The 14,128-nt window shown below is 39.7% G+C and overlaps 1 protein-coding gene and 1 long non-coding RNA gene across 3 annotated transcripts; one reads left to right on the top strand and one right to left on the bottom strand.

The window, feature by feature from the left end:
* Positions 1-575: 575 nt before the first annotated feature.
* On the top strand, positions 576-4,709 carry LOC120570560. Its single transcript, XR_005641077.1, has 4 exons — positions 576-596; positions 884-908; positions 4,227-4,309; positions 4,691-4,709. It is a non-coding gene; the product is annotated as an uncharacterized LOC120570560 (long non-coding RNA).
* Positions 4,710-10,663: 5,954 nt separating this feature from the next.
* LOC120570541 (galactose-specific lectin nattectin-like) lies at positions 10,664-13,699 on the bottom strand. Of its 2 annotated transcripts, XM_039818935.1 has the most exons (7): positions 13,586-13,699; positions 13,255-13,317; positions 12,943-12,967; positions 12,214-12,296; positions 11,685-11,819; positions 11,396-11,507; positions 10,664-11,248 (listed from the first exon to the last, which is right to left on the bottom strand). In XM_039818935.1, the coding sequence occupies exons 2-7, from the start codon at positions 13,315-13,317 to the stop codon at positions 11,184-11,186; spliced, it is 483 nt and encodes a 160-aa protein (XP_039674869.1). In that variant the 5' UTR covers positions 13,586-13,699; the 3' UTR covers positions 10,664-11,183. The 2 variants fall into 2 exon arrangements, with proteins under 2 accessions (XP_039674869.1, XP_039674868.1); XM_039818934.1 differs by lacking the exon at positions 13,586-13,699 and having other exon boundaries at positions 13,255-13,362.
* Between the last annotated feature and the right edge of the window lie 429 nt (positions 13,700-14,128).

Raw genomic sequence — 14,128 nt, 5'->3', positions numbered from 1 at the left:
ATGTAACAAGTGTTTCCTCATTTTTTTATATGCACCACCATGTCAATCAGCAATTCAGTGTTCTTAGATTTCACTATTTCAGATGCCACGCTGCTTGCAAAGAGGTCTCTCTGTGGACTGGAAAAGAAGGGCGTCACTTGAAGGATCTTGCAGCGCTTTCAACACGCTTTGATAAACTATAAAGACTGGACATTTTCTATCAGTGACAGTCATCAGCTTGTTGTTCTGTGTCAGCCAATCATCACCTCAGCAAAGGTAATTCTTTTTCTATTTATTATCACATTTAATCTAATCCTGTATTCATCAAGAGGACATTATTTTGAGAACACTTAGTGTATTTAATATTTTTAAATTTAAATTATATTAAATATTAGTTAATCTATTTCATATCAAACCATATCTATATTATATAACACAATTATAACTAGCAGGATACCTTAATTTGATAAATGGCTCACTGATCCCAGTCATTAATTGTTTGCATTTATGTCCTTGTCTGTAGTATGTTGACTTTGTTTAACGTCTTTCCACAGATGGCATCAGGCTTTCTGTTTGCTTTGTTGCTCTGTTTATCCATCAGACTGTCGGCTGCATCTGTAAGTAAAAACTATGAAACTATTCATTTAAAAAACAACTCAATGTGTTGCACATTCAGTATAATGCAGTGGTTTCCCAACCTGTAAGATTATGAGACAGTTATTAAATAATGTTACTAGTTTTAATGTAGGCTGAGTGCAAACTGTAAGCTGAAACATTAGATAAGTTTGTTCTGTGAAAAACTTTGGGCTGCATGTTTGTATCAAAGGTGCTATATAAATAAAGTTGAGTTGAGTAGTGCTGTAATTAGACTGCTCGTGTTTAATACGTCTTTCTGTGATCACAGTGTTGTGGACAAACCTCCTGCCCAGGTCAGTACAGTATCTCTGACTTGTTGCTCTGATTGTATTTGACTTGTTTGTTCATATAATGTTATGTAGGGGTTTGTATTTTTTGCTCTGTGTGTGTGTGTGTGCCTCCTTTCTCTCTTCTTCATGTTGCTTTGTCTTGGATTTTTCAACTTGCAGATTTTACTAATCGAGGTTTCAGGGAGACCAAGATGTTCCAAAACACAGGGATTAAAGTGAAAAATCTTTTGACTGAACTTTTTTTCAGGCCATGTCATAAGCTGTTCACATCTACCTATACAGATAGCATCCCTTTTGGGATCGAGCCCTATTGGTTTTTAATGTACAACAAGATGCAAACAGCAAAGGAAAGGAAGTATTGCGAGTGTTCTCTTTTCCTGATGAACAAAACAACATTTCAGTACCATCCCACGCCTAACCATTGCTGTTCTTCTATACTGCAACAGTCATATTGTAGAAAGGCTTTACCTTACACTCTATTTAATTACTTCAGGCGAAAAGTGTTTAAAGGGAGATTTTTTTATTGTTAATATGCAATTCAACACCAAGTCAAATCTATAAAATCAAGTTTGCAAGACTTCACTGTTTTTATTCTAGGGCTACTAATAATGAAACATATATAACTTTTCAGTGAAAGCTTTTTTTATTATTTAAATTCAAACAAAAAAATGTTTTTACAATAACAATAATATATAATAATAATATCTCAGACACGTCTGTGCCTTCCGTTAGCAACGATGCATCCATGATGGCTAGTGGCCTTGCCAAATAGTGGTTACCATTAGACACACACAAATCATGACGCTATGCGAGGAAACTGGTTCCCGGTTTTGTGCTATAAAATAATAATATTTTATAGCAAAGTTATAAGTTGACTATTTTAATCTCATGATTATTTTATGTCAACATACAGTCATGACCTATTGTCATTAAAAGTGAAACCAAAATAGGCTATAAGGCTGTCTGTGCGTCATGGCACAAACACTATTGACCCTCTTACACGGTTCGCGATAATGACAAATAGTCTATTGCATGATTATTATTATTATTATTATTATTATTATTATTTTATATTAACATCAATCAAAACCTTCTGTTGTACCCCCAGTATTCTTCAAGTTAAATTTAAGACTTTTTAAGATCTTTATAATACCGCCTAGGATGAAATTGAATGCCAACTTCAGCCATATAATGAAAAATCTGTGTGGATTTTAGGCCTGAGAAAAGAATGATTTACCAGGTAATGACATTTTATTATAATACTCAACAATCATATTTAGTTCACAATAGCTTTGTAAGGCAGGTTTGTAATCTAATAACATCAAATAATAAAACATTTGTTGCATGAATCACGCTTATGCTATGAAACTTAAAAAACCCAAATAAACAGGATGATAAAAAATAAAATATGTGTGCATTATGGAGGTGTTATAATTAGTTCCACCTTGGCTAGATAAGACAATATAATGTAATATAATATGCCAATGTAAATGCCAATTGCTTCAGTGATTGTTTCATCCCGTTCTGCTATGCGTCTAAAGGCTGCATAATAGCAGCGGGAATAAAGAGTTGGGCTCCGGGTTTTTTTTCTCACCCCGGTGATCAGCACGTCTGGGTGACACCGTCAAATGTGCGTTAGCATGTTGGCTGCGTTTCAGACACCCTACCAAAGGTGGAGCACTGCCAACACCATCATCGTCTTATTCACAACCCTCTCTCCGTTGCTACTTGATCAGGAACCGGCAGGCGGGTCTTCCAGCTCCCCCGTTTCATTAGCGCTAGACTGACTCGCACGCCGATCCGCTTGTTGTGCTAAACTCAGCCAAATTGCTCTCAGCCTCGTCCGCCAGCTGGTCCACATCTCTGGCCAGACCTTCAGGCACTAGCCCATTCTAACCAACGCGCTAACGTTAGCTTGTTAGTAGCACGGTGCAAGATGGGTTTTTTTTTTTACGTTTTTTTTTTCTGTTTAACTGTTTAACTTGCGCCGGAGCTTGGATGTTTAGGGCCAGAGCTTTCTCACCATGTCCACGGATTTAAGATAAATGTTACGCTGTTATTATTGTTATAGCCTAGCTATATCCATGTGTTGTGCACCCCGCGTCCACGCCATGATCCGCGCACACTCCATGGTTAAGAGCGTAAAGAAAAACACTGACGTAAATAGTAGCTATACTGTCGTATTACATCCCAGTCACACCGAATAAATTGTAAAGTCACACACACACACACACACACACACACAAAGAATTTATTTAGGACGTTACAGTAATTATTTCACATAAGACAATTTAAGACCTTTGTAGATGAAATGTGTAACTTTGTGAACGTTATTCAAGACTTTTAAGGGCCCCCCCCCACCACACACATCTTTTTCTCATCGTATCTGCATCAATCTCAGATATGGCATTTCTAAAATCAAATTGACGGAAATCCGTTGTAGCAGAACTTTAATCCTAACCTAGAAATCTAGATGCACCCTAGTGGCAGCAAATTTATTTTGCAGCCAGGGGGGTCTAGGCACTCTCCGTTGGCTTGCGAGCTGGAAAAAACAAACTCTGGTCAGGCCAATCACATCGTGTATAGAGTGGGTGGGCGGGGCTTAGGGCTGCTGCTGCTGCTGGGAACAGCGGTCTTCTTTGAGAAAAGAACGGAACTGAAATCAGTCTTAAAAAGGAAGATGTGTTCGGAGTTTTGCCGACCGGCAAAAGTTTAATCTATCAACTAGCTTCGCTACCTTCTTCGTTGCTCTGCCTGGTTGTAACGCTATCTTATTGCGTGCAGAGGGAATTTGAAAGACAACCGTTTATCCCGCCCCTCAGATTGAGCCCTGTCAATGGTGAGTTCCTAGACCCAACATCTGGATGTGGGTCTGGCTTGTCAGGCTACTTTAATCCCTGAAAACATAAGATCTTAATTCAACCAAAGACCTGAGTTACTCTGCAGAGAAACTGAAGACATTCTCTAGCATGCCAGTCAATTATACATTTGGGAGGATGGAGTCCATATCAGTACATCAGGCGTTTAACATTAGGTACCTCATAAGGCCATTGACCTTGCTGTCCCTGGCTGTACGCCCAGATGTTAACTTCCCGTACATCTGCTCTTTACTGATTGCATCACTCAGAAAGATCTATTACGTCCTGATAGGGATTAGGGAAAAAACAATTGTTAGGTTTCTGAAGGAAGGATGGGAGAAGCTTGTCTGTCTGTCTGTCTGTCTGTCTGTCTGCTCACAGAAGTTAAAAAACAAAAGCGAGCTTGCTATGGACAGACAGAGGTCGATCAACTTCACATGCTTCACTCAACATTGTCTTGAAGGTCCCTGCTTTCCTGGTTGGACTCAGTTCGGCTCTCGATGTTTCAGCTTCAACATCCAGGGAAAGAGTTGGATCGATGCAGAGGTACAGCAGTTTTATCGAGACTGTCCTGACCTATATTTAGATTTCTAGTGGCGGTGTCCTCTAGTGGCCATAGTAGTTATGACAGGAGCAAAAAATAAATCACTTTACTTCCTGCTTTGCTGCCATCGCGGCTTCCTACATTAGGGGCACACTATAAACCCTAAATATGAGTCTAATTGCTGTGAACAAGCGACTTATGGGACTGTTTTTGGGGCGGGACGGTCTCTAAGTATTAATACTTTTGTTACCAATAAAAGTCCTGCATTGTCCAAAGGTAGGTCAGTATAAAAATGAGATGTCCTGAGATCATATGTTAAAATTATGGTAGGTTCATGTTTTTTTTTTCTTAAATGTTTTAACCTATTATATTGTCTCCATTAGAACTTCTGCAACTCTGATGAGATTTGGGAATCACAGCTTCAGTGCTCAGAAGGAGGAACATGAATTCCTCAAGAACCTTCATTAACCAAGTGACCCGGTTGCAAATAAACTTTTCCTGGATGGCGAACCTTTGACAGTGCAGGTGAGACTTTTTATCATAACAGGAAGTGATGTCCTTGTCTCTTAATATCGAAAAATGAAATTTGATGAAGAATAAAAGAACAGAAGGAAAATTACTCTAAATAATACAACAGATAAAAGAGGTGGATCCCTATTTTTGATTTTCTTTTGACTTTTGAACCAATCTACTCCCTCAGGAGGGTGTGTGGATGTGGTCTGATGGATCCCATGCGACTACAAAAGCTGGCAGGGGCAACCTGACAACAAAGGTGGGCCGATATTACGTACTGTTTATTAACTTTGGGCTGTATGTTTGAATCAAAAGGTGCTATATCACTCCCAGAATGACTGATTGCACTCGTCTCATTTAACTTGAGGTATTTACTAACTGATTTGATCTCGATCTTGCTGTTATTTGTGGCATGAAAGGCTTAGATATCCCTTGAAGTGAACTCAATTATCTCATCTGAGTAGTCGGCTACCTGTCTCTCGCGACTAGCCTAATTTTGCCCATGATAATATTTTTTTCCGGTTTTCTTTGAGCTCCCATGGTTGATGAATGGTTAACTTAACTAGGCCTGCTACCCCTTTAATGAGCTGTTTTTGTTTCTTCTTTACTAGAATGATATTGGCCAATGCTCATCTTATTTCATTCCATTATGGTAGGGTGACCATATTTGATTTCCAAAAAGAGACACTCGCCTGGCCTCGTGACAAATTCAGACAGGCTTCTCAGAGGTAAATGAACATGCTTTATTATGCCTCAATGGGTCAAAAATAACTTCTGTAATAAAATAAAATAAAAATCTGTAACAACCTGTAACAAAATCAGTTCAATTTATTATCACAATTTCATCGAGAGGACATTTTATATTTTGAGAACACTTTAAATTTGCATTTAAACAGTTAAATATGGCCTAAATTAGATGCATTAAAATACCTGAATAAATAATTTAGCACAATAATCACGTGACAGTTCAAAGTAATCTTGTTTATTCACCAAATAACAAAGTATCTGTTTTGAAGGGGGCCCAAAACAATGAAGCATGCCTAGTGTAATTAATAATAATAAATTTAATTTGTATAGCGCTTTTCATGAACTCAAAGTCCAGGGCAGGATACAAAACAAAACAAAACGAAGCAGGCACAGATGAAAAGTGAGGGGGGCATGGGGCTACGGATAGGCAGAGGTGAAGAGATGGGTCTTGAGGTGGGACTGGAAGATGGTGAGGGACTCAGAGGTGCGGATCTCTTGGGGGAGGGAGTTCCAGAGCCTGGGAGCTGCCCTGGAGAATGCTCTGTCCCCAAAACTTCGGAGGTTGGACTTGTGGATGGAGAGGAGACTGGCTGAGGTGGAGCTGAAGGACCTTGAGGGTTGGTAGGGGGAGAGGAGGTCAGTGAGGTATGAGGGGGCCAGATGGTGGAGGGCTTTGTAAGAGAGGACCAGGATTTTGTAGGTGATCCGGTGGGAGATGGGAAGCCAGTGGCCAGGATTTGGTGCGGGTGAACGAGTTGGGTGGCTGCGTTCTGGACCAGTTGGAGTCGGTTGATGTAGGTAGAGCTGATGCTGAGGAGAAGTGAGTTGCAGTAGTCCAGTCGGGAGGAGATGAAGGCGTGAATGAGTCTTTCAGCAGTGGGGGGTGTGAGAGAGTGTCTGATTTTGGCAATGTTGCGGAGGTGAAAGAAGGAGGTTTGAATGACATGGTATATATGGGGCCCCAAAGGAATCAAAGATCACACCAAGGTTACGGGCTTGGGGAGATGGGGAGTCAATGGCAAGAGTGGGGTTATTGATTTTGCTGAGTGTGGATTTGGAGCCTATGAGGAGGAATTCTTTTTTATCGCTGTTGAGTTTGAGGAAGTTGTGTTGCATCCAGGTTTTAATAGCTGACAGACAAGAGTTGATGTGGGTGAGGGGAGCATTGTGGGGGGATTTGGTGCTGAGGTAGATGGGTGTCATCGGCGTAACAGTAGAAGTCCAGGTTGAAGTGGGCATGTGGGAGGATGTAGATGATGAAGAGGAGGGGGCCGAATACGGAGCCTTGGGGAACGCCTTGAGTGACTGTGGCTGTGGCAGAGGTGTGGTTATGGAGAGAGATGAAGAGGGATCTGTTGGAAAGGTAGGAACGGAGCCAGCTGAGTGTAGCACCTTCGATACCGAGGTCATTGAGTCTGGTGAGCAGGATGTTATGGCTCACGGTAATCGGGCTGCACTCTGGTGGCTCCAGGAGGATAAGGATGTTGAGGGAGCGGTGTCAGCAGAGGTGAGGAGGTCGTTGAGGACTTTGAGGAGAGTGGTTTCTGTGCTGTGGAGGGGGCAAAAACAAATTGAGGGGTTCGAATTGGTTATTGGCATGAAGATGGATTTGGAGTTGTGAGACGATGATACGTTCCAGATTGTTATGGTTGTGTATGTGTCACCTGTTCCTTGTTTCACCTCATTACCTCTTGTATTTAGTCTCTGTGTTGTCTTTGTCTAGCGTCAGATCATTGTTTCTGTTTTGGATATTGTGTGTGTAAGTCTACCCATAAATTAGCACGTAGCAGATCAAGGCAGGTCATTTCAGCTACTAGCCAAAAAGCTAAACAAAGGATTATAGAGAGAGGACAGCTGGAAGTATTGTCATTATATAAAATCTTTGATAGTCTCTGTGCTCTAAAGTTTGCTAAGACCTCAAAAGTGTTTTTCTGTGATTCCTGTTTTTACTTCTACTACTTTTGGATTTCCTTTGCCTGCTGCATTCAGGACACCTTTTGTTTGTATGGATTTTATTGTGATGAAATTCTGAAGCTCACCTCTGCCTGGCTGTCTCTGCATTTGGGTCCTCCAATTCTCTGAACCTGTCGGTGACAGTAATCTTTCCATTTAATATGGCTCTGCCTCAAGGAAAGGTTTTAGGTGCACAGACTGACTGTGTGTGTGTGTGTGTGTGTGTGTGTGTGTGTGTGTATATATATAGGGTGTATATATATATATATATATATATATATATATATATATATATAAAGAGTCTGACCTTTGATTTTGTCTCTACATTTAGAAATCTTCTGGATCAATGTTTTGTGAGTTTATCTAGGAACATTTAAAAACACATGTCCGACTTATGTTTTATGAATTATTATGGTTTATTGACTTACATATCCTTTTAGCTTAGGTTGTACTGATTTAAGGGATATGAAACATTTGAAGATACTTCAAGAAATGACATCACAATAAGCTAAAATACCAATGTAGGCACTGAAGGACCATCTCTATTGCAGAGTTAAAAGGGCTCATTTCCAGTCGCCTATCCTCAGAGTGCACAGTGTTCTGTGCATAAAAGCAAAGTGGCATGAACTGAAGTAACCTAGATGTTCTCAGCCTCACAGTTCAAATATTGCTTCATGAATACTCCACTTATTCGCTGCTGGAAGTTCTCGGAAATAAAGTTCTTCCTGTCAGGGCCCCATGCAGATACAGGATCCACTCTCCTCTCTACTGAAATATTAAAAAGTCCAGAAGGTTTAAAGGCGCTGCGGTGCCAACCCAAACACAGTGAAAACAGATCTCTGCTAATGTTATGTAGCAGTTCAAACCGTTACAAACGGTTCTGAAATTAATGAGACTTAAAACAAAATTTGATAACCATCTGTTCCTTTATCAGAATTGCAGCTCTGTTTCATCCATCTTTCCAGTAAAACACATCAAACAATATCACTGACACGCCACGCTGACACGGTAAAAACATGCTTGCTTTCCCATTTCCCACACACCTGGGGCCTAATGTATAAAAGACTGCGCAGCTTTCATACCAGAAGATGGCGTACGGCCAAAACTTGAAAAGTACCTACGCACAGAAATATTCACATGTATAAAACCAGTCGTACGGCAGGTCCTGCGCACCTTTCCTTTATATATCACAATCAACGTGAAATTGAGCGCACATGAATGAGTGACCGACCCCGCCTTGCCTCCTCCCATAAATGAATATGGAAATTACTATAAATGCGCCCCCGACGTCATTCTTTGTCCAATCACAACGGGTTATCCCGCTGCAGACGAAAAAAAAAGAGAAAAACTTCACAGACTGAGGTTGAGGTGCTGATCGCGGAGGTGAAGGCGAGAAAAAAATGTTCCATTTGGAGGTTTGTCATCTTGGATAAGCAATAAAAGAAAATGCCCAGAATGGCAAATGGTGACCGGGCGGTGAATGCACCGAACCATGGCAGAATAATAAAAAAATATATGTTTAATGTCGAAGTGGAAAGCAAGAGAATAGTGGCAGCGCCACACCAGTTACAGAACAACATACATCTCGGTGTCAGTCCAAATTACGCATAATAAGCAGTTTGAACTCACTGATGTAATGCCATTTATTATATTTATTAAGTGTTAGTAGCTCAGTGAAACTGAGTCCAGCGCGAGGGAGACCTGACTCAGAGGAGGAGAGGTTAGTGAGGCCAGCGTCTCCACGGCAGGTGACGTGCGCACAGATCCGCTGTGCCATGCATGGATGAAATAATGAAATAGTAAATAGGAAATAGGACTACAGTGTGCAGAATTAAGACAGTCAAGACGGCCCATTGTTTGGTGGACCGGGTACACCTTGTACACTTTATAGCCTACAAATCATCCACGGGATTAATGACGCATCACATGAGTTAAATCCCCCCCCCCCTCCCCCGACACAGCGTTTGTTCCTGGGGAGATGGATCCGTGCGTCCCGCCTCCTGTGCGCCATGGATATCTGAGCCTCAGCAACTAAAGACTCACAGACACTACTGCATTTTCCGTGTAACTTTCCGCGAGTAAGATATTTCATCTAGGGAAATACAGAGGATGACTGAAAGTATTTATTAAGTGGATTTATCAATCATTTTCCGTCCTCATGTTTAACAGAGATTAAGTAGCCTGCGAATTAAACAGATGTGAAACATTTCCACATAAATGATCAAACTTTTATGGAGTATCAGTGGATATAATTTTGTTTTTTCATAGACAACGTCACAGACGTATGCCAGTGACTGTAGTGGAAACTTTATTTTGTAATGTTTAGTGATTTTCGGCACTTTTCATTTAGAATTTGCTACGTTACAGAGCCAGAAAAGACTTTGCGGACGGCCTGCACATTCTCACGACTGCTCAACAGTTTGCGTGACAGCCCGCACATTCTCAGTCAAGTTATTTTTTTATACATCACAAAGTGACCGTGAAAACCAGCGTACGCAAGCTTTTCGTGCGTACGCAACGTTTATACATGAGGCCCCTGTACCTGTGGCTGTTGATTCCTAGAAGCATTTCCTGTGTCAATGCTCCACCCGGTGGTCACACACAAAACTGCATATCCATTAATGACACCAACCTGCTATATAAACACAACTAAGATACATTATGGCTCCAACATGTATTTTGATGCTGATACTTTTGTACCTTTTACAAGTAATATTTTCATGAATGTCTCTTATAACTATAAGTAGTATTTCTGCACTGTGGTTTCAGGTACTTTTAGTTCCACCGTGTGTCACAATACCTCGATACAGACCTACATGAAGTTACTCTTGTTTTGGGTTGGATTTAGTTTTTCTCTCATACATTCCTTAAAAAGTCTAAATTAACTTCATTATCCCGCAAGAGTAAATTCATGTGGTCTTACATGTCTCCTCAAAAGAAAAAGAAACCACAACGCTTCAAATAAACTTTATTATCTTATTACCTAATCTATTCATCATTGTCTTTATTTATCATTTGGATTAGGATCTTAACCTTGTTTTTATTGTAATTATTTAAGAAAAGGAATAAAATATTATTCTTAAATATAAAAAATGATTTGTCCCTTTAGAGAGAACAAGAGTCAATAAGTCAGGACCAGACACTGTTTGTGACAATATGTCTTTATTTTTGAATGCTTATTGATTATAAAGTGAAGGAAAACAGATGAATAAAGATCCCAACACACCAGAAACTCGTCTTGTATCACAGAACGCTCAGACAACATTTGGATTTTATTTTCAAGTTGGACATTTTTGAAGAGACGATCATCACCACTCATGTCTGGTAGGTGGATGTTGTTACCTTTGGACAGAGCTGACAGACAATATTCAGTAAACTAAAATGGAAAAGATGTCAGAGTATTCAAATGTTTTCTGTATTTCATTTTTTAATATTTACTATATTAAAAGTCCAATAACTGATTGTGTTTTTGTCCAGCTCAGAGAGTCAGTTTCCTTCTAATGTTAAAACTCAAATGTGAACCGTTTTCTAACTCTTCAGATAATAAACAAGTGAAAGTGAGTCTGTCAGCAGAGAGCTGTTTCTGTCTGCAGAACAAACTGAAAGTGAATCAATGAGAGAGATTATAGATGAGCTGTAGTGAGATCATGATGGCGGGAGGCCTCACAGCTTCATGGAGCACAAGAAAGGAGACATTTTGTTGCACTGCCCGTCGTTCCAGTTCTTTCCTGTAGAGAGATTTTCCAGAGTTTTAATGTCTAACTTTTTATCTTTCAGACTGGAACACACGACTACCTGCGATAAGTTTATAGATCATTTTTGGATCATCATGGTTATTTAAAAGACAAGATGTTTCATATTTTGTTGTTTTTTACCCTTGTAGTTCATCTGAAGACAGTTCTCCGCTCCACCTTTGTTGTCAGGCTGCCCCCAAGCCCAGCTTTTGTAGTCAAATATGGATCCATCAGACCACATCCACACACCCTCCTGTAGGAGAAAGATTGGTTCAAAGTCAAAGAGAATCAAAAGAGGATCCCCTTTTTATCTGTTGTATTATTTAGAGTAATTTTCCTCTTTCTGTTCTTTATTTCTTTCATCAAATTTCATTTTTTCGATAGCTCAAGAGACAAGTGACATCACTTCCTGTTATGATAAAAGCCTTACCTGCACTGAGTCAAAGGCTCCGATCCAGGAAGTTTGGTTTGCACCGGTCACTTGGTTAATGAAGGTTCTGAGGAATTCATGTTCCTCTTCTGAGTGGACTGAAGCCAGATTCCCACCATCAGAGTTGCAGAAGTTCTAATGGAGACAACATAATAGTTTAAAAACATTTAAGAAAAAAAACATGAACCTAATTACAATTTTAACATATGCGATCTCAGGACATCTCATTTTTATACTGACCTACCTTTGGACAATGCAGGACTTTTACAGTAACAAAGTATTAATACTTTTAGAGACAGTCCTCCCCCAAAAAACAGTCCCATAAGTCGTTTGTTCAAGCAGCAATTAGGACTCAAATTTAGGTTTATAGTGGCGGCGCCCTCTAATGGCCATAGTAGTTATGACGGCAGCAAAGCAGGAAGTAAAGTGATTTATTTTTTGCTCCTGTCATAACTACTATGGCCACTAGAGGACTCCGTCACTAGAAGTCTAAATATAGGTCAGGACAGTCTCGATAAAACTGCTGTACCTCTGCATCGATCCAACTCTTTCCCTGGATGTTGAAACTGAAACAGCGAGAGCCGAACTGAGTCCAACCAGGAGGGCAGGAACCTTCAAGACAATGTTGAGTGAAGCATGTGAGGTTGATCGACCTCTGCTTGTCAATAGCTAGCTTGCTTTGTTTTTTAACTTCTGTGAGGAAGTGTTGCATGTCTTCTGTTTGTATTAATAATAAATGATATAGATAATTTTGCTACAAGCTTCTCCCATCCTTCCTTCAGAAACCTAACATAATTGTTTTCTCCCTAATCCCGATCAGGACGTAATAGATCTTTCTGAGTGATGCAATCAGTCAAGAGCAGATGTACGGGAAGTTAACATCTGGGCGTACAGCCGGGGACAGCGAGGTCAATGGCCTTATGTATTACCTAATATTAAACGCGTGATGAACTGATATGGACTCCAGCCTCTCAAATGTATAAATGACTGGCATGCTAGAGAATGTCTTCAGTTCCTCTGCAGAGTAACTCAGGTCTTTGGTTGAATTAAGATCTTATGTTTTGCAACATCTTGGTCTCCCTGAAAATTCCTTGATTAGTAAAATCTGCGGAGTTGAAAAATCCAAGACAAACCAACATGGAGAAGAGAGGAAGGAGGCACACACACACACAACAAAAAATACAAACCCCTATGTAACACTGTATAAACAATACAATCAATTACAATCAGAGCAACGAGTCAGAGATACTGTACTGACCTGGGTAGGAGGTTTGTCCATAACACTGTAATCACAGAGAGACGTATTAAACAGGAGCAGTCTAATTACAGGACTACTCAACTCAACTTTATTTATATAACACATTTCATACAAACATTCAGCCCAACGTTCTTCACAGAACAAACTTATCTAATGTTTCAGCTTACAGTTTGCACTCAACCTACATTAAAACTAGTAAGATTAATTAATAACTGTCTCATAATCTTACAGGTTGGGAAACCACTGCATTATACTGCATGTGGAACACATTGAGTTGTTTTTTAAATTAATGGTTTCATAGTTTTTACTTACAGATGCAGCTGACAGTCCGATGGACAAACAGAGCAACAAAGCAAACAGAAAGCCTGATGCCATCTGTGAAAAGACGTTAAACAAAGTCAACATACTGCAGACAAGGACATAAATGCAGAAAATTAATAACTGTGATCAGTGAGCCATTTATCACATTAAAGTATCCTGCTAGTTATAATTGTGTCATATAATATAGATATGGTTTGATATTAAATAGATTAATATTTAAAATGTCTAAATATTAAATACACTAAGTTTTCTCAAAATATAAAATGTCCTTCGATGAATACAGGATTAGATTAAATGTCATAATAAATTGAAATATAATTACCTTTGCTGAGGTGATGATTGGCTGACAGAGAGAACAACAAGCTGATGACTGTCACTGATAGAAAATGTCCAGTCTTTATAGTTTATCAAAGCGTGTTGAAAGTGCTGCAAGATCCTTCAAGTTACGCCCACACTTTCATAGTTACATAAAACATTCTTCCAGTAAGAGGTGGAACATTCGGGTATTCCCTTTTTTTCACTGTATACTTCTACTCCACTAAATGTCAGAGGTAAATATTGTACATTTTCCTGCACTTCATTTATGTGACACTTAGTTACTTTTTACATAAAAAAAACGCTGATATGAAGCTGTGTTGGGATCAGCAGTAGTGTTTAACTTGATTTTAAACAAAAAAGATCACAGAGCATCCGATTCTGAGACAAAAGAAGTCATGACCAACATGTGCTTTTCCTGAACAAAAGATTCTGGGCCTCCATGTAAACTTTTCAGCCTGTCAGCCAAACTACTACGAGTTACGCCAAACGAGTATGTGTTCATTCGTATTTGTGTTTTCACATGGAGTGGTGAGGAAAAGTTATCTCG

This window comes from Perca fluviatilis, chromosome 12, assembly GCF_010015445.1.
Source record: "Perca fluviatilis chromosome 12, GENO_Pfluv_1.0, whole genome shotgun sequence".
NCBI lineage: Eukaryota > Metazoa > Chordata > Actinopteri > Perciformes > Percidae > Perca > Perca fluviatilis.
This window is presented reverse-complemented; position numbering and strand designations above follow the sequence as displayed.